Genomic DNA, 20,818 nt, shown 5'->3' with positions numbered 1-20,818 from the left:
CCTGTTGTGATGCAAACGCACGTCAACGGCCCGCGTCTTTGACCTCTAGCTAGCCCTACTCATTTTGCACACGCCTTTCAACTCTGCACTACGTTTCTCTCATCCGACGATAGAATAAAGAACCTTTGCTTTTGATTCACCATTTTGCTGCCCAAATGAGTGACCACGACTCGGCCATTGACATTAACTCGTGGCGGCATTCCGTACCCAGCCGCCTCGAGCGCGAAGACCCGTTTGCCAACGATGGCTTTGGTGAGCGACCAGTAACCCGGTTGGTACGTCCACGTCTTCAGCAGGTTTCTTTTTGTATTGGGCCAACAATAACAGCTTGTGCAGACGTTCCGCGAGCAGGACGACGAGTCGGGACGGCCCGCCTCCCGCCTCAGCGTCTTCCGCGCCAGGCTCTTCCCTTCCAAGAAGCTCCAGCGGAACAACCGCGTGGGTTACGACATCGATGACCAGTCGACCATCTACCAGCGTCCGAGCACAGTGTTGTCAATGCACACCAAGACGACGACGCCGAAGAAGAAGAAGAAGAAATTGCTGGGAGGCGGCGGTGGCTTGTTGACGGGACTGTTTCGGCGCGGTGGCGGCAGGAAGCGCTCCCGCGAGGAGTTTGAGGACGACGACGACAACGACGACGGGGAGGGCGAGACGCTGGTGTCGTCGGTCGGGAGGCCGTCAGCGGTCGTCGAGCCAGTGCCGGGAAAGCCGCTACATCTAAACTTTTTGTTCGTTGGGTGTCCGTCCTCGGGCCAGACTTCGCTTCTCTAGTCCGTTTTCTTGTCCTGTGTATACGAACGAGTTGTCGACTGACTGGCTGGCTTTAGTCGCATTCGCTATGGCTACTTTCCAGATGTAATGTTCAAGGGTTTTGTCTACGAATGAAAACGCACACTAATTGGGGAATTCGCAGACCTCCGTCATGCCGCGTACGCGGTACGAGACGTACACGCACCAGCCGCGCTGCAACGGCGCGGCGCGCGTCGAGCTCTGGGACACCTCGGGCGCGCCGGACCTGGCGACCGTGCAGCTGCTGGCGCACATCCACTGGGACGTCATATTCCTCTGCTTCGACATAAGCGACGCTGCCTCATTGCAGGCAATCGTCGCCTGGGTAACTCCCATCCCCCATTACCAGCCGTGAGACTTCTGCAGCTAACAGCGACCACTACAGTGGAAGTTCACTGCCGAGGCCCTCTTCTCGACGATAAAGGCGCTACCGCCGAGGCTCCGCCTGCTCGGCACCAAGAAGGACCTGCGCTGGCGCGGGGCGGCCTCGTCGGCGCGCCGCTTCAGCCTCGGATACTACTACCAGCTGCCGGCGTCGGCGTCGGCGCGGGGCGCCCTGGCGGCGGCGGCGGCGTGCGTGTCGAGCGCCCAAGGCGCGTGGCAGGCCAGGTGCATCGACGCAAAGTACGGCGAGTGCTCGGCGCTGACGGGCGAGGGCGCGGACAGGCTGGTCGAGGAGGCGGCGGCGGAGGCGACGCGCGCGATCGTGGAGAAGGAGTACGCGCTGTATCGTGGGCTGAAGAGGCTGGCGGTGGGGGACGGAGAGAAGGGTTGCTGAAGGGGGCGGTTTGGTGTTGAGAGGGTATTTTCAGTAAGAAATTATGAAGGGAAAAGCTAGACTGTGAAATGGACTGAGTTGCATGTTGGACAATGAATGCTGTGAAGCTGTAGATGTAAATCACAAGTCCATTGCACAGCGACCCACTGCGATCGCCAGCATTGGTCCGGTTTACACTAAACACCAGCACGTTCATCACTCCCCTGAGGACCGCAAAGTCATAACAGCAGCTCTTCTAAACTGACCGAGCGGATAAATTCATGGACAAATAAGCCAATTTCAACTTACCCGACGAAGCGCGCGCTATCATCTCAGCTCTCAGCTCTCAGCCTGGCGATTCCGTGAGCTGGGCTGAGCTGCCACGTTGCATGCAAACGCCAACATCTACACTCTGCCCGCACCGCGTCTGCATTCACCCGGCTGCCGAATAGAAAACCTGCATGATGGGCATACTACTTGTCACAAGTCTGGCTGCAGCCTCCCTCGTCGTCGTAGCTGGCATCGTCCTGTCGACCTTTTCACTGCGCGTCACCCTCTTGCTCACCATCAGCCTCACACTTCTACTTGCCATCTTCATCACCGTATGCACGCCTCGCTCACCCGCGGCACAAGAATGAAACAAGAGAATCTCTCTAACATAAGATACCATAGGTCCGTCACATCCAAATAGTCTCCGCGAAGCGCCGAGTCCGCTGGCCGCTAGCCCGGCAGCCCTCGTCGCCGCGCCGCCGCCGCGTAGACGACTACCGCCTCTTCGTGCTCGGCTCCGGCGGGCACACGCGTGAGATGCTGATGATGATGGACGACGGCGCGTGCGACTTTGCGCCCTCCTCCCACCGGCGGTACCTAATCAGCTCCGGCGACGACGTGTCCGCGCACCACGCGCGCGACCACGAGGCCGGCCTCCCGGGCACGCACGACGTGGTGCGCGTCGCCCGCGCGCGCCGCGTCCACCAGAGCCTGCTCACGACGCCAGCGAGCGCCCTGCGCAGCATCCTCGATATCGTGCCCGCCCTGCTCTCGCCGCCACCGAAAGGCGCGCGACGGTACCCGTCGCTCGTCTTCTCCAACGGGCCGGCGACGGGCTTCTTCGTCGCGCTAGTGATTCGCGCGCTCAAGATGGCGTGGGTGGTGCCGCAGGACTGCATGCGCTTCGTGTACGTCGAGTCGTGGGCGCGCATCTCGACCCTCTCGCTCACGGGCCGGCTGCTGCTGCACACTGGCCTGGCAGACTTTTTCGCGGTGCAGCACGCGCAGGTTGCGGCGAGGTATGGCGTTCCAGATGTGGGACAGGTTGTTTTTAATGCCAGACGAGACGTTACATAGCACCGAATATGGCCATTTTCGGTATCGAAAACTTTGTAATTTGATACATATATTGTACAATATCTATAATAGAACCAACATTTCGAGATGCTTCGGCTTTTCTCATCGCTGCCAAAAAATGATTAGTTTTGCTTTTCGACACTTCGCATTATGCTGAGGGCCGCTCTTCCGCGGGCGTCGCCGAGTCCGCCTCCGTGCCGGGCAGGTCGTTGTCGTCCGGGTCAAACGTTTCCACCTCAGAGGCCTCGCGCGCCTTGCGCGCCGCCGTCTCCTTGCCGGCCCAGACCTTCCAGTTCTCGAACTCGTGGTCCTCGAGCATCATGCCGACCTCGCCCCTCGTCTTGCCAAAGTAGGCGCCGACGTGGCGCGCCTCCTCAAGCGCGACCCGGCGCTCAACCTCCTCGGCCTGGCGCAGCTTGTAGAACTCGTGGCGCGCGACGTCGTAGGCCTTGTTCTGCGTCATCTTTTCGGACTCCATGAGGTATAGTTGGCGTTGAACAACGCTGCAGGATACGTCTAGGTTAGTGACGCTTCTTCTTTATCGGCTGCACGTTGCAGGCCAGCAGCTCACCTCTCTCCCGTCAGGGCCATGCCTGGTTGGCGTACGCCCTTGCTCCAGTCGCAGCGCTGGCTGTCCTTGCCGTCCGACTCGAGGATGATGCGCGGGCGGGCCAGCTCCCACGGGTGGTCCTTGTAGAAAGCCGCGCGCAGGGTGTCCTCGAGGTAGACAATCTTTTGGGGGCGGTAGATGTTGCGCGGCTTCCGGGCCTTTTTGCTGCCGGCGAACGCGGCGTGCTGCGTGGGGATCGGCCGGACGAGCGTCTCGGAGGGGGGCACCGAGGAGACAATGTTGAGCCACGGCGGCTTGTACGTCTTGTCGCTGCCCATGACGGTGCTCTTGAGCTCCTCCTGGATGTTCTGCAGCACCCGCGCGGGCCTGATCTGGCGGCCACGCATGGCTGCGGTAGTATGTGGGCGGGTCGGGTGGAAGGGACGGCAGAAAAAATTGTTTTAGAGGATGTGAGTGATGCGCCGTGGCCTCTCCTTAATATAAGCCACAATTGGGTCGGGCGGGTGTCGCAATTGACAGTTTGAAGGCAAGGTGGACTGAATTTTGGTTGTCGGCGTAGAGTGGTCGCTGCAAGTGCTGTATTGAAGGTGTAGGTGGAACAAGGTTTCTCCGACTCAGTCGTTGCCCGAGCAGTATATTTCCATATTTCCATCAACCTACCCACCAGATCACAACGATCCACTGTCACATCATCAATCAGGGACAACATTTGGCGGCCATCGGGCTACCTGCATACTACCCATGCCGTCATTAAGAAGTCAGTTGCCCTCGGGCTGGAATGACTGAGAGACTGGCTACCAGAGGGAAACAAGCACACGTTTTATCGTATCATTGCGTATTTGAAGACGGTATTCACCTCGATTTTGCTACAAATTTAACCTACGTTCGTTCATTCAACAGCTACATGTCGCTCCGAGCCATCCCATGCTCTGGATGGTCCAAGTCCCCGATGCGCTTGTTCGTATTCGCAGTGTTGGAGTCAACACCACGACGTTCTGTTTGTAGATGACAAGCTCAATGCCCACTTTGCTGACTCTGTGGCAACACCTATTGACTCAGCACGCTATGCGCAACTTTGTGCCCTTAACCACCGCGTTTCTGGCCGGTCGGACGTGAGTTTGGTGACGCGTTCGCAGCGAGAGGTTGCATCTCAACAGCCCTCTCAGCAGATCGTCTAGGTCCTGCGCCCTCCTCCGACCGTGAATCTGCAGCACTCGAGGCGTCTGCTCCTGTTTGTATCGCTTCCGTTGCGGTGTCATTGGACAACTTTGGATGGCGCTGACGATTCGGGTCATTCGGGTCTGAGTACTCAAGATCCACATAGCCAGCTGACGCGTCGTGCGGGATCAAACGAGGAATATTGTCGTCAAGGTATTCCCAGTTGCCCGCAACGCCTCCCTCAATTGCCATCCTTTGCATCTGGGAGCTCGAGTACGAGCTCCAATTGAGAGAAAAGGTTCTCCCCCGAGAGAGCCCGCGGAGAATGTACGGCTTGAGGAGGGGCAGCAGCCCAATAAGACCACCCACTACCGAGAGAAATATGAACCCCGCTGTATTGTAGTTTTTGTGATCCGGGCTGTATATCTTTTGTGAGGTACAGATTCTGTGCGCGAGGTGCTCCTGGCCGACTGTCAAGGTGGGAAGCATGTTTTGCAGATCCGGGAGCGTTGGATCTGGGGGCCCGACCGCAATGTTGATCAAGCCAAACTGCAACTTGGCCAGGCCAATGTTGAACCAGTAACCGACTTCTTTCCTCCACTGGCCATTGGAAATTGGGTTCTGGAAGCCCGAGAATATTCCCGGATACTTCTTGGCGAGTAGCGCATCCATTTCGAGACCGACAATGACGCCTTCGATGCCGCCGCTGTTGAAGAGGGACCATGCTGTAGACTGGCGATCGCCGCCGTCTGCCCAACCGAAAGATTCCAGTCTTTGGTAAAAGTTCCCCAGTCTGATGTATCAATCGACGACATGGGCTCTATCCACTACCCAGTCACAGGGTTTCCCAGAGCATATTGATCGGTGCAGCCAATCGCCGTGATGGGCCAGTCTGGCAAATAATAGTCTTTTTCCTTCGGCATGGATTTTTTAGTGGCCGAGAAGAAAGGGTCTGTGCAAGGGCCATCCGTCCCTTTGATAGGGATCATTTGATTGTTGAGAAACACAATCGATACGTCGGCATCCTTCCGAACAAAATCCTTTATGGGAGTAAACGTTGAGGGGGCCGCAGAACCATTCGCCCCTTTCCTCCATACGACACTGAAGGTGGTCAGAAACTGTGAACAAAGGTCTCCCATTTGCGACAGGCTCAATGCTTCCCAGCCATTACTTACTCCACGTGGTATGCCGGCTTGGCAACGCGTTCATAGTTGCTCACAATGTAGGTATAGTTCTGGCCGCGGGATGGACGAAAGAAACCACCCGTGAGCACCTCGTCCTTCATGGCAGTGGCTCGTAGAATATTTTTCCCAATATTGGTATGGAAGCCAGTCTCAAACGCGGACCCTGTAGGGGTGGCGGCCGCCCACCTCTGCCTGGCCGCAACTGAATATTAAGCTTAAAGTAGCGACAACGAATTGGTCAGCAAACACGGACAACTTGATCAAACTTGAAGCAATTCCTAGGCGAAAGCCTTTGCCCCGTTGCAGCTTAGGTCTACATCTTTTGGTACGGCGATTGCAGTCTCTGCGTGGCTTGTCCTCAATGTCTGCCCAGGGCACCAACGGGAGAGGTGTATTAGAAGTGTAGGGTAGCGTTGAAGACAAGTATCTTTCGACATACTCCGTCTTGGATTTGAAAGTGCCTTGTCGGTAAAGAACCAGTATCGCTGGGCTTCTTTAATAGCTGTTTGACTAAGGTTAAGGCAATAGTGAAGTATAAAGTGTAAGGATTCATTATGGCTGATTACTGGCAGCATCAGGCTGATTGCTCATCTAGAACAGATGATTGGTTTTATTTTTTTGCAAAGGAGAAAGAAATTTATAGTGTAAGTCTTTTCTGAATTGGTATCAAAGTCGTAGTTAAAATCCATATGGCAGAGAAATATGTAAAGTGCCCTAACTATTCGTAGTTACCTTTTAATCTTCATTTCAACTTGTTACAAGAGGTTCAGCACGACAGTGGGTTTATCAGACCCGCTCTTTTTTTCCACGACCTCCATCATCAATCTCCTAAACCAAAGCTTCTTGCTTTCCTTATCCTTTAGTTTTCTGAAAGCAATCTTCATGCGTCATCTCGGGGATACTACTGGAGGCGAAAAATGGAACTACATTTGCAATGAAATCTAGCAGCGTCCAAGGGCCCGTTCGCAGCGCTATACGGTCCCGCGGCACTGCTGCTGCACCTTTGCTTGGAGCAGCTGCAGCAGCTTTGCCTGGACGTCATGCTGATGCTGCGGGCGGGAGGCGGCCAAGAATCGACCTCAACACGGCATCACGATGCTCAAGAAGTGCCATATGGCTCTTCTCGACATTTGCGCCGAACCAAACCCTGGCGCCACTTCCAAAGCAGATTGACAGATCCGCGATAGGAGCCATTGCCCGACGTGTCCGAAAACCCGCGACCATGCCGACACAATCGACTCCGGATGCGTCATTGATGAACTCAGACCCGGAAGTTATTGATTCATGCCGTCCGTCTACGAAAAATTCGCAGAGGATTACTCTGTTACCAGCACAAATGTCGAGATACCGACGACCGTTCGCGCGCGCCTCGATACCAACCGCGACGAACGAGTCCGAAGGCCCAAGCCTCAATCTGGACAAGGACGAGCTTCTATCACTTGTATCAGGTCCAGTCGAAGCCACGGCCGCCGAGCTTTATGAAGCGCATCGAGATCCGTTCCGTGGTGGGTACGCCGCGCCGGATGGGCCACATATTCGAGTATCCGACGCGAAACAAGATGTTTGCTTTCCCACTCAAGAGGATATGCCCCGAATCTCGGCTTTCACACAAGCTGTCGTCGAAAAGCTGTGCATATCCCTACGAAAAAGACTGCGATACCGGGACTTGGTTCCTCTGGAAAGAATATACGCCACATATCAAGAGCTACCCGAGCCTCGCATGCTGAATCTCACGGCAGGTTGGAGAAAGGAGTTGCTGCGAGTTATGGGAATGCCTACGAAACGCGATGCAGACAGCATGCTACGCTACTTCTCGCTCGTGGCTGACGTCAAGAATGCTGGCCTCACACTCAATCAGCGACAATGGAACTATGCCTTGGCCTTTGCGGCCAAGTATGCTGCCAGAGTTCAGACAAGGCAACTTGAATCTGCGATGCGGCTGTGGTCCGAAATGGAGCGAGAAGGAAACCAACCCGCTAATGAAGTCACTTTCAACATTCTCTTCGACGCAGCGACAAAGGCCGGGAGCTTCGCGCTGGCTGATATGCTGTACAAGGAAATGGAATCCCGCGGTATACCTTTTAATCACTTCCACCATGTGACGCTTATCTACTACTTCGGCCTCCAGAGGGACTCTGACGGCGTCCGAGCTGCGTACAAGGAAATGGTGGAAGCCGGCCAGTTGGTGGATACAATCGCCTTGAACTGCGTCATTTCCGGGCTCCTTCGCTCTGGGGAAGAGGGTGCGGCTGATGATACGTATCGGCGCATGAGAGCTGGAGGAAAGGTTGCGCCTTTGCAACCAGAGAAGAATTACATGGTTTCCAAGGCCATCACTAAAGCGCTCATGATGCTGTCCCGAGTAGCCAAAGAACACCCTTCACTCAAAACCAGCTTTCAACGCGGCGTTCGGATATCCCCAGACCTGCGCACATTCAAACTCTTCGTCGAACACTACGCTGTCCGTGTGGGAGACCTGGGCAAGGTGGTCTACTTTCTGGACGAAATGAAGACGCAAGGCGTCGTCCTGCATCCCACCCTATTCCTCGGCATCTTTCGAGGGTTCTTCCTGCATGGCGGCCATCCTGGCTCAGACTGGAGCGAGCAACGCCTTGACAGCGTTGTGAACGCATTCTACCAGGCGCAGGACGAGATGGGCGAGCAGTTCCGGATCGACAAATGGGCCGTAATCTGGCTCTTGAAAGCCATCAAACGGTGCTGCTCTCAGCAAAAGCTGGAAAAGGCCTTTGATGAGATATCCCTGCGTTGGGATGTCCCCATGGAGCGCCGTCTGGAGGTCCTTGCCATCTGCGATAAGATTGTTGGCCGGGCGGATGACATTTCGACCTGGCGTATCTTCGAGAGCACCGCAAAACTCAGGCAAATGATGGGGAATAGAATTATCCAGTAGGGGAAAAGCGGTGACAGGATCATCTTGTATATACTTGTACACTTTCTGTAATTTAATGCTGCACGAGAGTCCATTGGTAGACTCGATAGCCATCTTCTGGATCAATACCACAACATGCACAATTCACAGTTAGATGAACAGTTTCCAACTGCATCAACAAATGAAATTATGTTACAGTCGGTGCATGTGACTGCGAGAAAATCTATCCGAGCTTCTTTAATCACAACTTGTCCGTCGCCTTATTGCGTCCTCCGGCTCCCCATTGAAAGGAATCAGAGACATCCAACCAATTATACTATTTCGAAGAGTCGATTAAGGGTCGGCTTTGTAGGTTTGGTAGACTGTTAATAGTGTTAGCGTCACGAACTCGCTGACAAGCCGCGCTTCCATATTTCGCGCGCGAGGGCCGTCGTACCAGCGATGCCGAAGGGGGCGAGGAAACCGGTGGCCATGAAGCCCCAGTAGCCGACGCCGAACCACTTGCTGTGAGGGTTAAAGGGCAGGTTGGAGTAGGCGCCATCGGGGTAGTGGTAGGGCGAGGACATGCGAGCCCGGGTGGCGTGGAAAGCACGGCGGGAGACCAGAGTGGTCGTGGTGCGGGCGGCGGCGCGGGTGAACATCTGCGAAATGGTTCAATTAGCTCGGGGGCGTCCCTGTAGAGTGCATTGAGCGGGCGTGGCGGACCTTGACTGATGGAGTGGCGAGCTTTGGAGTTGCGAATACCTTCAACGTTCGGGGAGGACCGTTCCGGCAAAGCAGGTAAGCTGGTAAGAGGTGGAAAGACATTGGTCGGCATTGGATCACGTGATTATAAGGCCATAAAAGGTACGTACCTTTTTCTTCAAGCCTGGGTAGACTCGTAAAATCTCGATGGGTCCCACCGCTTGCCTAGTTGGAGCATTCTATGATTTTTATTTGTTCTGCCGCGCCGCCCACATTAGACGGGCGTCTCGATTGCTCTGTTTTTACTGCAACCGTTCTTCTGGAGGAGCTGTGTGTGTTACCTTTATACTGTTTCACTTAAGATTCAGGGACGGCAAATGGGATTTGTTTTTGCTCTGCAGTCGCTCTTTTGAAGTCGATCGCTTCTATCTTTACGAGCAGGAAACTTTCAGCTGAGTTGCCCAACCTAGGGCAACTTTTTTCTATCCCAGTCACCCGTTGTTGGAAAGCTTCAGGTGAAGCTACACACCGCTGCCCAACATGGATGAAATGTTTGATGTTTTCGAGGGGAACGCCGACCCCGCGAGCGCGAGCGAAGACGAGAGAGCACCGATCAAGCACCGCAAAGACAAGACTAAGAAGAGAAAGGCGGACGAGGCGATGAACGGAAAGGCCGCGGTCGCGGCCCAGAAGGAGAATACCACCGAAGATACAGAAATGGGTGAGACGAGCGATGCCGCTTCCAAGGACGGAGAGGCGGTCAAGGAGGACGACTCCGACACGCCGAGCCAGCAGGACAAGAAGCGTCGCAAAAAGGGCGACGGCGCCGTGCCCGTCATGACAGACAGCTTCGAGACGGCAGAGTCGAGAGAAGTGGCTGGAGCTCAGACTTTTGTCCCGCAGGACTCATCCCTCATCCTGTCTCACAATATCCAGCACCAGGTTGCACTGCCGCCAGACCTGGATTACGAATACGTCCCGCTCTCCGAGCACAAGTCGCCCGCCGAGCCTGCGCGCACATACCCATTCAAGCTGGATCCATTCCAAAGCCTGTCCGTCGCGTCAATTGAGCGCGATGAGAGTGTGTTGGTCTCGGCGCACACCTCTGCCGGTAAAACGGTCGTGGCCGAGTACGCCCTCGCGCAGTGTCTGAAGCGCAATCAGCGAATCATCTACACCAGTCCCATCAAGGCCCTGAGCAACCAAAAATACAGAGACTTTGAGGCCGAATTCGGCGATGTCGGTCTGATGACCGGTGATGTTACCATCAACCCGACGGCTAGTTGCTTGGTCATGACGACCGAGATTTTGCGATCTATGCTGTATCGAGGTTCGGAGATTATGCGAGAAGTCGCGTGGGTCGTCTATGACGAGATTCACTATATGCGTGACAAGACGAGAGGTGTTGTCTGGGAGGAGACCATCATCATGCTGCCCGACAAGGTTCGATACGTCTTCCTGTCCGCCACCATTCCCAATGCCTTCCAGTTTGCCGAATGGATCGCCAAGATCCACCACCAAGCATGCCACGTCGTGTATACCGATTTCCGACCCACGCCGCTGCAGAACTACTTTTACCCTGCCGGCGGCTCCGGCGCGCGCATTGTTGTCGATGAAAAGGGCAACTTCAACGAAGACAACTTCAACATAGTAATGAAGGAGGTCGAAGAGAAGAAGGGTGCCGACCCCAACGACATCAACGCCAAGCAAACGGGCAAGGGAAAGAAGAAGAAGACGCACAAGGGCGGCGCCGGCGCCGACGAGGGCTCCGACATGAGCAGGATTATTCGCATGACGATCCGCAAGAGCTTCAACCCCGTCATTGTGTTCAACTTCAGCAAGCGAGAATGCGAAAACATGGCCATCAGCATCTCGAAGATGAGCCTCAATGACGATTCCGAAAAGGCCTTGGTCAAAGGTGTCTTCAACAATGCTATAGGAAGCTTGTCGGAGCAAGACCGCGACCTGCCTCAAATCAAGAACCTACTGCCCCTGCTTATGCGCGGAATTGGTGTCCATCACTCCGGTCTGTTGCCTATTTTGAAGGAGACCATTGAGATTCTCTTTCAGGAGACCCTCATTAAGGTGCTTTTCGCTACAGAGACCTTCTCCATCGGGTTGAACATGCCTGCCAAGACCGTTGTCTTTACTCAAGTCACCAAGTGGGACGGGGTTAAGCGCCGCCCGCTCACTTGCTCTGAGTACGTGCAGATGGCCGGTCGTGCTGGTCGTCGTGGTCTCGATGCGCGAGGTATTGTCATCATGATGATTGATGACAAGCTGGAGCCTGATACTGCCAAAGAAATCGTCACTGGCCAACAGGACAGACTGAACTCCGCCTTTTATCTGGGCTACAACATGATTCTTAACTTGCTGAGAATTGAGGCCATCTCCCCCGAATTCATGCTTGAGAGATGTTTCCATCAATTCCAGAATGCGGCCAGCGTTCCCACCCTGGAGAGGGAACTCATGGCACTGCAGCAGGAGCGCGACGGCGCCACCATTGCGGACGAAGCTACCATCAAGGACTACTATCAAATTCGCCAACAGCTTAACGCTTATACGAGAGACATGCGATCGGTCATCCAGCTTCCCAACTACAGCCTCGACTTCCTGCAGCCCGGCCGTCTAGTGCAGATCTACAACCCCAAGGAGTCGCCGGACAATGTGGCTGGTGGGCTAGACTTTGGCTGGGGCGTGATTGTCAACCACTACCCACGCCGCAGCCCCAAGCTTGGCGAGCCAGAGCACATTCCCCAAGAGTCGTACATCATCGACGTTCTGCTCACGATATCTGCTTCAAGCGCTGATATTGTCCCTGGGCAGCCCGCTGCCGAGATGCCTACCGGCCTAGTGCCGGCCAACGGGGATCAAACTACCATCAACGTTGTTGTTCCCTGCCTGCTGACCTGCATCAAGGCGATTAGCCAAATCCGCCTCTTCATGCCCAAGGAGGGCCTCAAAGCCGACAAGGACCGCGAAACGGTGAACAAGTCTCTTGCCGAAGTCAAGCGCCGATTCCCCGACGGCCTGCCCATCCTTGACCCGCTCGAGAACATGGACATTACGGACGAGTCGTTCAAAAAGCTACTCCGGAAGATCGAAGTTCTCGAATCGCGCCTGCTGGCTAACCCTCTGCACCTGTCGCCACTCTTGCCCTCTCTATGGGACCAATACCATGCCAAGACGGTACTGTCGGAGAAGATCAAGACGAAGAAGAAGTCAATTGCCAAGGCTCACAGCATCGCCCAAATGGACGAGCTCAAGTCGCGAAAGCGCGTGCTGCGCCGCCTCGGTTTCATCAATGACGGCGAGGTGGTACAGCTCAAGGCGCGCGTCGCGTGCGAGATCTCTTCGACCGAGGGCCACGAGCTGGTGCTCTCGGAGCTGCTGTTTGACCGCTTCTTCAACGAGATGTCGCCGGAGACGTGCGCGGCGGTGCTGAGCTGCTTCATCTTTGACGAGAAGGTGGAGGCGACGGCGCTCAAGGAGGACCTGCAGAAGCCGTACCGCGAGGTGCAAGCCAAGGCGCGCATCGTGGCCAAGGTGAGCCAGGAGTGCAAGCTGGACGTCAACGAGGACGAGTACGCGACGAGCCTCAAGTGGCAGCTGATGGAGACGGTGTACGCGTGGGCGCAGGGCCGGCCGTTCTCGGAGATTTGCAAGATGACGAACGTCTACGAGGGGTCCCTGATCCGCCTCTTCCGCCGCCTGGAGGAGCTGCTCCGGCAGATGGCCCAGGCCGCCAAGGTCATGGGCAACGACGACCTGACCAAGAAGTTTGACGAGAGCCTGCAGAAGGTCCGGCGCGACATAGTGGCCGCGCAGAGTCTTTACCTGTAGCGCAATCGCAGAGAGGTGGTTGGTCGTGTGTGTATGTTTTGCTTGTGTACAGCGCTGTGTGGTATTTTCCTGTCATTCGCAACCAAGGTATTATATGATCGTAATGGAGTTTTTATCGGCATTCGGACTTTCAACCCAGAACATTATGAAGTAGACACAAAAGAAAAGCCAACAGCGGTCTCGGATGCTAGAGACCTGACGTCGAAGCATTGGCGTTTAGCATGAAGTCAAATAGCATAGATAAGAAAAATCTTTTCTGTTTCGAAATGTCTGGTGGTAATGAATATGAAATCCTGCGTCGGCACAGTAAAAGGAATACATGCTGCGCCCCGAACGCCTTGCGTAAATAATACAAAAATAAATTGCCAGAAAATTCACGGTCTAGAAAGAACCCGCATTGACCGCTTGCTTGCCCTACCGGTCGCCGCCCATGGTCATGAAGATGCCGACGGTCAGGCTGAGGACGACGCCGGAGCCGACAAAGATGCGCCACTTATCTCCCCAGACGTCCTGGCGCAGGAGCCATGTCATGCTGCCGAGCGGGAAGAAGAAGCCAATCATCATGGCGCGGATGAGCACGTCGAGGACGGTGGACATGTCTGAGCCGTCGTCGTCGAGCGGCCCGCGGCCCCCGCCACCTCCGCCACCGGAGGAGATCGACGGCGGCAGGTCGCCGGCGTTGCCGTCGATCCAGGCGTCCTCCAAGCGCCGCATCGTGTCCGGCGACGGCGGCGCCTCGTCGGGGGCGAAGCGCTCCGCGCGGATAGACGCGAGCTGCGTGCGCAGCGTCGCCACCTCCGACGTCGTGAAGCCCGCCTGCAAGAGACGGTCGAAGCCGCGCGGCCGCGGCTTCGTCGTCGTCTTCCGCGTCGCCTCCTCCGCCTCCGCAGCCGATTCGCCCGGCGGGGCGGCGGCGGCAGCCTCCTCGGCGTCGAGCTCCGCAGTGGTCAGCTCGTCGCCGATGGAGCAGTTGAGGTAGACGCGGACCGGCGGCGGCGGCCGCACGACCGCCTTGCCCTTGTCAGTCGGAGCAGGAGGAGCGGGGGCAGGGGCGGGAGGGGGAGCGGGTAGGGGCTTGAGGACGCTGGCGAGGGAGGCGGCGTCGGGGAGGATGCGGCCCTGGTAGATGAGGCGCAGGCGGCTGCGGGAGGCGATACGCGCGCGTAGGGAGTGGCGGAAGGCGAGGACGGTGGTGGAAGAGGGCGAGGGCACGTCGGTGGTCAGGTCCGGCAGGGAGCTGGAGAAGCGGACGGTGATGAGGAGAGGAGGAGAGGAAGGCGCGGGCGCGGCGGGTACGGATGCCATGATGCTGGCATGCTGGGCGCGGGGAGGCGCGCGTGTGAGTTTGGCGATGTGGTTGTGTGTAGATGATGAGAGAGGGATGAAGGAAGGTGGACGGATAGTGACATGACAGCTCACCCTGCGGTAGCGACACGGAGCTCACAGGCAGCTAAGGTGCAAGACCTCCCAGCCCGTTTCATGCTAGATATCAAAAGAAAAAAAATATAGAAAAGAAATATAGAAAAAAAATAGCTAAAACTATTTGACACTTTAATTCTATTCTAATTTAAACCACCAAAAGAAATCAAGGTAGTTTTCACTCGTCATACCTACCACCAACCTACCAATAACTACCTCTCGGCGCTTGACGCCAAGCAATCCACTGTCCGCGGCTGTAAGCTTTCGGTCTTAGTGGAAGATTATCGGCTGACCGCCTGGCAGAATTTCTTCCTGTTTACAAGCAACTCTACTCACATCAGGAGTTTTAAATCATCGTCACATCTTTGCCTTTTTGTTTTTTGGTCGAGCGAGTATCTTTGCTTCTGCAATAGACCCGAACCTTAGACCTTTTTTTTGCTTATGCGCGGCGTCTTCCACATGCCATGCGGCGCATAGGACGAACCAAGCATCTCAGTTGCTTCTACTGCGGCAAGCAAACCGGCCTCAAGTATGACGGCATCATCACCGACTTTCTTTGCCTCTCCTGCGACGCCACAAACTACCTAGACCAAGTCAGTCTACCAAGCATACCAACACCCTGCTTCCTCCTGGACACTTTGCTGACCCTAGCCTCCAGTATGGCGACATCACCGACCCGCCCGTCGCGACGGATCGCGAGGCCGCTGCGCCCTCGCAATTCGCTAGACCACAACACGCCACCACCACCGCTGCGCCCGACGCCGTCTTCTGCGAAAAGTGCCTCAAGAACCAACGCCTCTTCACCGCCTCCCTCGCCCAGTACCTGCCCGACGACCCGTCCCACCCGGAGTACGAGGAGCTCGACCGCAACTACTACCGCTACCGGCGGAACCTCGAGAGGCGCTACCCGCAGGTCTGCGACGGCTGCGCCGACCGGGTCCAGCAGCGCATACAGCAGGCCGGCTACACGGCCAAGACGGACCACCTGCGCCGCATGATGGACAAGAGCCGCGGCCGGCGGTCCGCGGCCGGTGCGACGACCCGCAGGGCCGGTGTGCTCGACGCCGCCAGTGCGCTCGGCGGGTGGCTCTGGCGCGGCGGCCTCGCGGCGCAGCTGCTCTGGCATGCGCTGCGCGTGATCCAGGCCCTGGAGCGCCCGGACGACGGCATGTACGACCCGGACGACGCGGGCGTCTACGCGACAACGCTGGCGGTAGCGGCGGCGGCGGCGGCGTGGCTGCCGGGCGGGGACGCCCTGATGCGGCTGAGTATCGCCGCGGCGGTCCTCTCGTCGTGGTGGAACCCACACTTTGTGCAGTTTTCGAGGGGATTCACGCGGCATCTGCTGGGCTTCACGCGCTGGTACTCGTTCCAGGGCCTCATCGTCTTCCTCCGCATCTTCTTCCGCAGCGTGCTGAGCATGGAGGGCGGGGCGGCGCAGTCCCAGGGTGCGCGGCTGAGCGCGCACCTAGCTACCGCGGGCATCATGTGTTTTGTAAGTGCGAAGTTTTTCCCGCGCCGGTGGATTGACAAGAAACTAACGAGCCTAGATTTACATCATGGCGAGCAGATCCATCAGGGTGGACACTACGCCGCTCTTCAAATCCGAGGACAAGCCCCCGACGCCGCGCCGCAACATGTCGCCGGCCAAGCGCAAGGAGGAAGACTCCAAGACCTTTTCGGAGCTCTTCAACGAGGCCCTCGACTCGACGCCGCGCAAGGGCCGCCCCTCCCCGTCCCTGCCCGCGACGCCCGGCACGCCCAACTACGCGTCCGGCAGCGCCTTTGTCCCGCCCAGCCAGATCAAGCTCATGCAGGAGCAACAGCGGCGGCGCGGCTTCCACGACTCCCCCCCGCTAGCATCCCCATCCGCCTTCCAACCTCGCGCGCAGCAGGCGCCCATCGTCCATGACTACGACGACGGCGACGCCATGGACTGGTCACCGAGCCAGCCGCAGCACCGCGCGTTCCGCGACACCCCCGACCGCAGCACCGCCGCCACCGCTCGCCGCCCCTTTGGCCAGTCCCCGACGCACGCCGACGACGGCGGCGGCAGCGCGAACCCGTTCTGGTTCAAGGTGCCCCCCGCGCCGACCACGCCCGCGCGGCAGCTGCGCAACCCACCCAACATGCCCGTCCTGCGGCAGAAGCCCGCCGAGCGCGACGACGTCTTCTTCAGCGCCAGCCTCCGCGGTGAACGAGACGGGCGCAGCAGCCGGCCCTCCTCCGGCGGTGGTGGTGGCGGCACGAGCTTTCGAAACCCCAGCTTCTTCGCGCCGGAGGAGAACGACGAGGCCAACTCGCTCGCCGACCTCCTCGGCGAGAGCTTCACCCTCGGCCGCCGCGCGCAGGCGCAGGAGCAGCGGCAACCACGACGTGGCCGGCCGGCGCCCGCCGCTCTCTCGTCCACCCCGTCCTCTCCCTCCTGCGTGGAGCGGCGGCGCGCAGACCCTCAACGCGTCCGCGGCGTCCGCCCCCGGCCGGTCGAGCTGGTTGTCCTCGCCGTCTTGCTGCCGCTCTGGCTGCTCCCCTCCTTCGTCACGCTCCCCGCACGGGCGACGGGGGTCCTGCAAGGTATCGTCCCGGTCGCCGCCGGCGTGGTCGCGCTGGGCGGCACGCACCACGAGCTGAACGACGAGGCGGGGCCGCGGCAGCAGCGGTCGAGGCTTGTCGTCGACGCGGCGCTCTCGGCGCTCGGCGTGGGTGAGCTCGCGGCCGTCTGCTGGGTCGGCTGGGAGACGTGGACGGCGGGCGTGGACGTGCGCGCGTACGGCGCGGGCGTGTTAGCGGTCATGCTGGCGCATCACGCCGTGAGGCTATTGCGGGCCTGATTGAGGATGGGGTGGTAATTATGGGGAGGGAGTCGGAAGGGCTTGCAGGGAAAGGAGTTGTCGGTTTGATTTAGTGTCATGGTTTAACTTACTATACAATGAGGTATGCTTTCTTTTGGGTACATATTAGCAAGCGGACAGATGCATTAGTTTGCTTTTATTGGGCGAAAAGAGGGTTAATCATAACATATACACATATATACAAGAACGCGAGCAAAGGCTACTGAGCTGTGCTACCGAGCCGTTTTGCCCTCTCAATTTACATGTCTACTACTCTGCAAGATCCCCGTCTCTAAAGCTATGTGCCGCGTCGTATCCTCGTTTTCTGCCTTCATCTCCATCCTCGCCACGTCCACGCGCATCGCCACCGACACCACCGCCGTGATCATGATGCCAAAGACCACGAACAGCTGCACGCCGAGGTACTGCCCCCGTCGCGTTCACGATGGCGCCGGATATCGGGGGCCCGATGAGCGAGCCCGCGCCTTTGATGATGGAAACCATGCCGAGGCGGCTGCCTGTCAATGTAGAAGCGCCATGACAATGTTGAGGTGGTCGCTCGTGAGCGCGGTTGCTGCTGCTGCTGCTGCTGCTGCTGCTGCTGCTGCTGCACGCGCGGCTTGATGATGGCGAACGCGAACAGACACCATGCGAGGGCGACAAAGCCCATGATGCGCACCGCCCAGCCAAAACCGAGCCTGACCCTCGCCCGCTCACAGATGAGCGGGTAGAGCGTGGCGCGAGGCCGCTGCCCACGGTCGCCGTGGCCATGGCTGTCGCGCGTCGGCGGCGGCGGCGAATGTACATGGGCACAATGGCAATTGAGGGGATAGTGAGGCAGCAGGTGCCAAGCTCCGTGCAGACGCCCTGGGCGAGGAACAGCTGCCAGTAGCGGGTTGAGATGCTGGTGAGCATGAAGCCAGCAAAGACGAGGGTGCGGCAGTTACCCGTGTCGTAGAGCGGCCCCTCGATGACGCCAATCGCCATGAGGCAAAATACTTGAATGGAGCCGATCCATTATATCGCCGACGGGGACGAGTCTTTGAAGAGATGGCTGGCGTAGTACGTCTGGAAGACGCCAAAGCTGTTCAAGAGGCCGCTGTAAAACGATGTGTTAGTATACCGCATGGGGCTAAAGCCGTTAAGGAGCGGTTGCTAAGCATACAGATGATGAAAGTATAAAGCAAATGCTGCCGCGACCTGAGTCCAGGCTACCCATCCGCCATCCTCAGGCTTCGTGTCATCCGGCGGCGACTCGACGCTCAGGATCTGAACAGCCGGCCCAGGGTGACTTGAGCTCGCAACTAGATCAGTGCCCTCCTCGGCGCGCCTTGTCCGCAATCGTTTGAGAATGGCCATTCTCATCCGCAACGAGGCGTCGCCCACGCATTACCCCGACTTTGATGGATGCATTAGTGAAAGCGCAACCGGAAAAAGCTGGGGTAAGTCTCGAAGCGGAATGGGTTTAGACTGGCGCGACAGGTATCCTGGCGTTGCCAGCTAAAGTCTCTTTCCCATTAACCACAACGGCGGACTGGCCGTGTCTTCTCCGACGCATCCTTCGTAAATCATCGGCGTGCAATGTGACGCCTTCATTGACGGTAAAACTGATAACTGATGTTTGAAATTCGGTCCTGAATGCCGTTGCGTTGGGCTTTCCAATTCCGGAGCCCCGCGCCAAAGCTACCGGAAAGAGCCCAAAGGCCAAGTGGAAAGCAGAAATCCATGTTTCCTCCAAAGTCCGATGGACGTTGGATACCATGTCGAAGATTCTTCAACGGAGCCGCCGATCAAGGGTTTCGACCCCGGCTCAACAGATTGATGACTTGGCGGACTCGATCGTAAAAGACTCCGTTCCCCTCGGTGACGAATCGAGCCATGTCCCAGCCAGCCTAGGGTAAGGGCACGCTCGGTCAACAGATATGGCAGGCTATCGCGTGAAGAGCGCACGCGAGTGAAGGGCTGAAACTATCAAAACTTCGGACAATATATTGATGACGATGCGACTCAGAAAGGCAACGATATCCTGATTGACACGTTGTCTCGGTAAACACAGTTTGGTTGGCGCAGAGCTAGAGGGGTTGAGTAGCGCAATCCTCTGGAATTGATGGGATGGTGTCGTGGCTTGAGTTTGCGATGAACCGGTGTCTATCCCCCTTGCGGCAGCCTGTCGCGTGAGATAGTTTCGAAGGACAATAATAGAGTTGGAAATATAAGAGCCTCATGAGAATGAATTGCAGAGTCACCGCCAAGCAAAGAGATCAGGCTGGGGCTAAAACATGCCGGCTGTCCATCTCCGAGCTGACCGTAATTACGATGTTGCCCTGCATGTACTGACTGCACCAGCACAGTTTGCTTTATTATTGAGACGGCGCAATGGCCAAGGCCACTGGAGAAGCGGGCAACCGGTCCGATTGGCCTCGGACAGGGTATTTCGTGTGCTGGCCGAACTGGCTGAACTGTGAATGGCAGTAACAGAGCCCTGTGAGTTCCAAGTGGCACTGGCGTCCAACAAGAGCAGCCGCATTTCCACGACTTATTTTGGGCGCCCTTTCTCTACCCACCACAGATGGAGCCAAATGGTAGAACTTGCAGGGGAAAAACACCGCAGCCGATCGGGTTAAGCTCCTGTGCTAGTGTAGAGATGGCCTGATGCACCTGAGAAGCATGGGCGATATGGTGAGGATGCCAAACGTAAGAGGCGCCCTGTCTTGGTGGGCAACGGATTTAGCGGATTTCGCTGCAGGTGTCGCACAGGGCAAAAAGAGCTGGTTCTTCTTCAGAAGGCTGGCGGCCGGCAATGGTAGGTAGGTAACTAATAAGCTTTTTGCCTTCTTTTGTTGCTTCGGCATCTCGCGTTGTGGCACACGCTAGAAGTGTAAGATTGACGCTAGATCAGTAGCAAATCCATGGCACGATTCCACGGCGTACACTTGGAAACGAGGCCAAAGACGTCAACTCTGGCTGTTGGAACGACGAGCGCCGAGTTCGGGTTAATAAAGAGAGCAATCGTCTGTGAGGCTGCTGAGCTGGCGTTTGAGCTGTGAGACGGACAGGCATACCCCGGGATTCTGTCCGCCTGAGACATGGTGCCACTAGCGTGGACTGAGAGGCAATACATGCAGGGTAGCGGGCTGACTCCGTTTGCGTTGCTGCTCGGTACGGAGAAGGGCATGGTGGTACCATGTCTGTAGTGTTGTTATTGTAGTTGTTTGTACCGTATTGCACGACTGCAGCACCGTCGTTGGGGAGCAAACTGAGAAGGTAAGAAAACGTCGGAGGTGTCGGCTGGCGAGAGGCCAGCTCCTAGCCCAGGTAGGGCAAGCCAAAGAATCTCGAACG

General features: G+C 57.1%; 10 protein-coding genes across 10 annotated transcripts; 4 read left to right on the top strand and 6 right to left on the bottom strand.

The window, feature by feature from the left end:
* Window positions 1-155: 155 nt before the first annotated feature.
* Window positions 156-2,896, top strand: ISF_03120 (Ras like protein; the record flags this gene model as incomplete). Its single annotated transcript, XM_018846726.1, has 7 exons — window positions 156-275; window positions 328-773; window positions 831-858; window positions 917-1,117; window positions 1,166-1,509; window positions 2,037-2,151; window positions 2,222-2,896. 7 exons carry the CDS (start codon window positions 156-158, stop codon window positions 2,894-2,896), a joined length of 1,929 nt encoding a protein of 642 aa, XP_018706454.1.
* A 148-nt stretch (window positions 2,897-3,044) lies between these two features.
* ISF_03119 (37S ribosomal protein Rsm25) lies at window positions 3,045-3,853 on the bottom strand (the record flags this gene model as incomplete). Its single annotated transcript, XM_018846725.1, has 2 exons — window positions 3,045-3,399; window positions 3,468-3,853. The coding sequence occupies 2 exons, from the start codon at window positions 3,851-3,853 to the stop codon at window positions 3,045-3,047; spliced, it is 741 nt and encodes a 246-aa protein (XP_018706453.1).
* Window positions 3,854-4,550: 697 nt separating this feature from the next.
* ISF_03118 (hypothetical protein) lies at window positions 4,551-5,910 on the bottom strand (the record flags this gene model as incomplete). Its single annotated transcript, XM_018846724.1, has 2 exons — window positions 4,551-5,418; window positions 5,801-5,910. The coding sequence occupies 2 exons, from the start codon at window positions 5,908-5,910 to the stop codon at window positions 4,551-4,553; spliced, it is 978 nt and encodes a 325-aa protein (XP_018706452.1).
* A 1,235-nt stretch (window positions 5,911-7,145) lies between these two features.
* ISF_03117 (pentatricopeptide repeat protein) lies at window positions 7,146-8,720 on the top strand (the record flags this gene model as incomplete). The annotated part of the gene is made up of 1 exon (XM_018846723.1): window positions 7,146-8,720. The coding sequence occupies one exon, from the start codon at window positions 7,146-7,148 to the stop codon at window positions 8,718-8,720; it is 1,575 nt and encodes a 524-aa protein (XP_018706451.1).
* A 312-nt stretch (window positions 8,721-9,032) lies between these two features.
* Window positions 9,033-9,340, bottom strand: ISF_03116 (cytochrome-c oxidase chain VIIc; the record flags this gene model as incomplete). The annotated part of the gene is made up of 2 exons (XM_018846722.1): window positions 9,033-9,061; window positions 9,136-9,340. The coding sequence occupies 2 exons, from the start codon at window positions 9,338-9,340 to the stop codon at window positions 9,033-9,035; spliced, it is 234 nt and encodes a 77-aa protein (XP_018706450.1).
* Window positions 9,341-9,923: 583 nt separating this feature from the next.
* Window positions 9,924-13,226, top strand: ISF_03115 (ATP-dependent RNA helicase DOB1; the record flags this gene model as incomplete). The annotated part of the gene is made up of 1 exon (XM_018846721.1): window positions 9,924-13,226. One exon carries the CDS (start codon window positions 9,924-9,926, stop codon window positions 13,224-13,226), a length of 3,303 nt encoding a protein of 1,100 aa, XP_018706449.1.
* Window positions 13,227-13,640: 414 nt separating this feature from the next.
* ISF_03114 (putative protein family UPF0645, transmembrane) lies at window positions 13,641-14,531 on the bottom strand (the record flags this gene model as incomplete). The annotated part of the gene is made up of 1 exon (XM_018846720.1): window positions 13,641-14,531. One exon carries the CDS (start codon window positions 14,529-14,531, stop codon window positions 13,641-13,643), a length of 891 nt encoding a protein of 296 aa, XP_018706448.1.
* Window positions 14,532-15,109: 578 nt separating this feature from the next.
* On the top strand, window positions 15,110-17,476 carry ISF_03113 (hypothetical protein; the record flags this gene model as incomplete). Its single annotated transcript, XM_018846719.1, has 3 exons — window positions 15,110-15,174; window positions 15,240-16,140; window positions 16,196-17,476. The coding sequence occupies 3 exons, from the start codon at window positions 15,110-15,112 to the stop codon at window positions 17,474-17,476; spliced, it is 2,247 nt and encodes a 748-aa protein (XP_018706447.1).
* A 270-nt stretch (window positions 17,477-17,746) lies between these two features.
* On the bottom strand, window positions 17,747-18,463 carry ISF_03112 (hypothetical protein; the record flags this gene model as incomplete). Its single annotated transcript, XM_018846718.1, has 3 exons — window positions 17,747-17,990; window positions 18,019-18,249; window positions 18,282-18,463. The coding sequence occupies 3 exons, from the start codon at window positions 18,461-18,463 to the stop codon at window positions 17,747-17,749; spliced, it is 657 nt and encodes a 218-aa protein (XP_018706446.1).
* Window positions 18,464-18,493: 30 nt separating this feature from the next.
* ISF_03111 (hypothetical protein) lies at window positions 18,494-18,835 on the bottom strand (the record flags this gene model as incomplete). Its single annotated transcript, XM_018846717.1, has 2 exons — window positions 18,494-18,575; window positions 18,642-18,835. The coding sequence occupies 2 exons, from the start codon at window positions 18,833-18,835 to the stop codon at window positions 18,494-18,496; spliced, it is 276 nt and encodes a 91-aa protein (XP_018706445.1).
* Window positions 18,836-20,818: the final 1,983 nt, after the last annotated feature.

Source organism: Cordyceps fumosorosea (assembly GCF_001636725.1).
Source record: "Cordyceps fumosorosea ARSEF 2679 chromosome Unknown scaffold_5, whole genome shotgun sequence".
Taxonomy (NCBI): Eukaryota; Fungi; Ascomycota; class Sordariomycetes; order Hypocreales; family Cordycipitaceae; genus Cordyceps; species Cordyceps fumosorosea.
The sequence above is the reverse complement of the archived record's forward strand: the minus strand, read 5'-3'. Positions and strand labels throughout refer to the sequence as shown.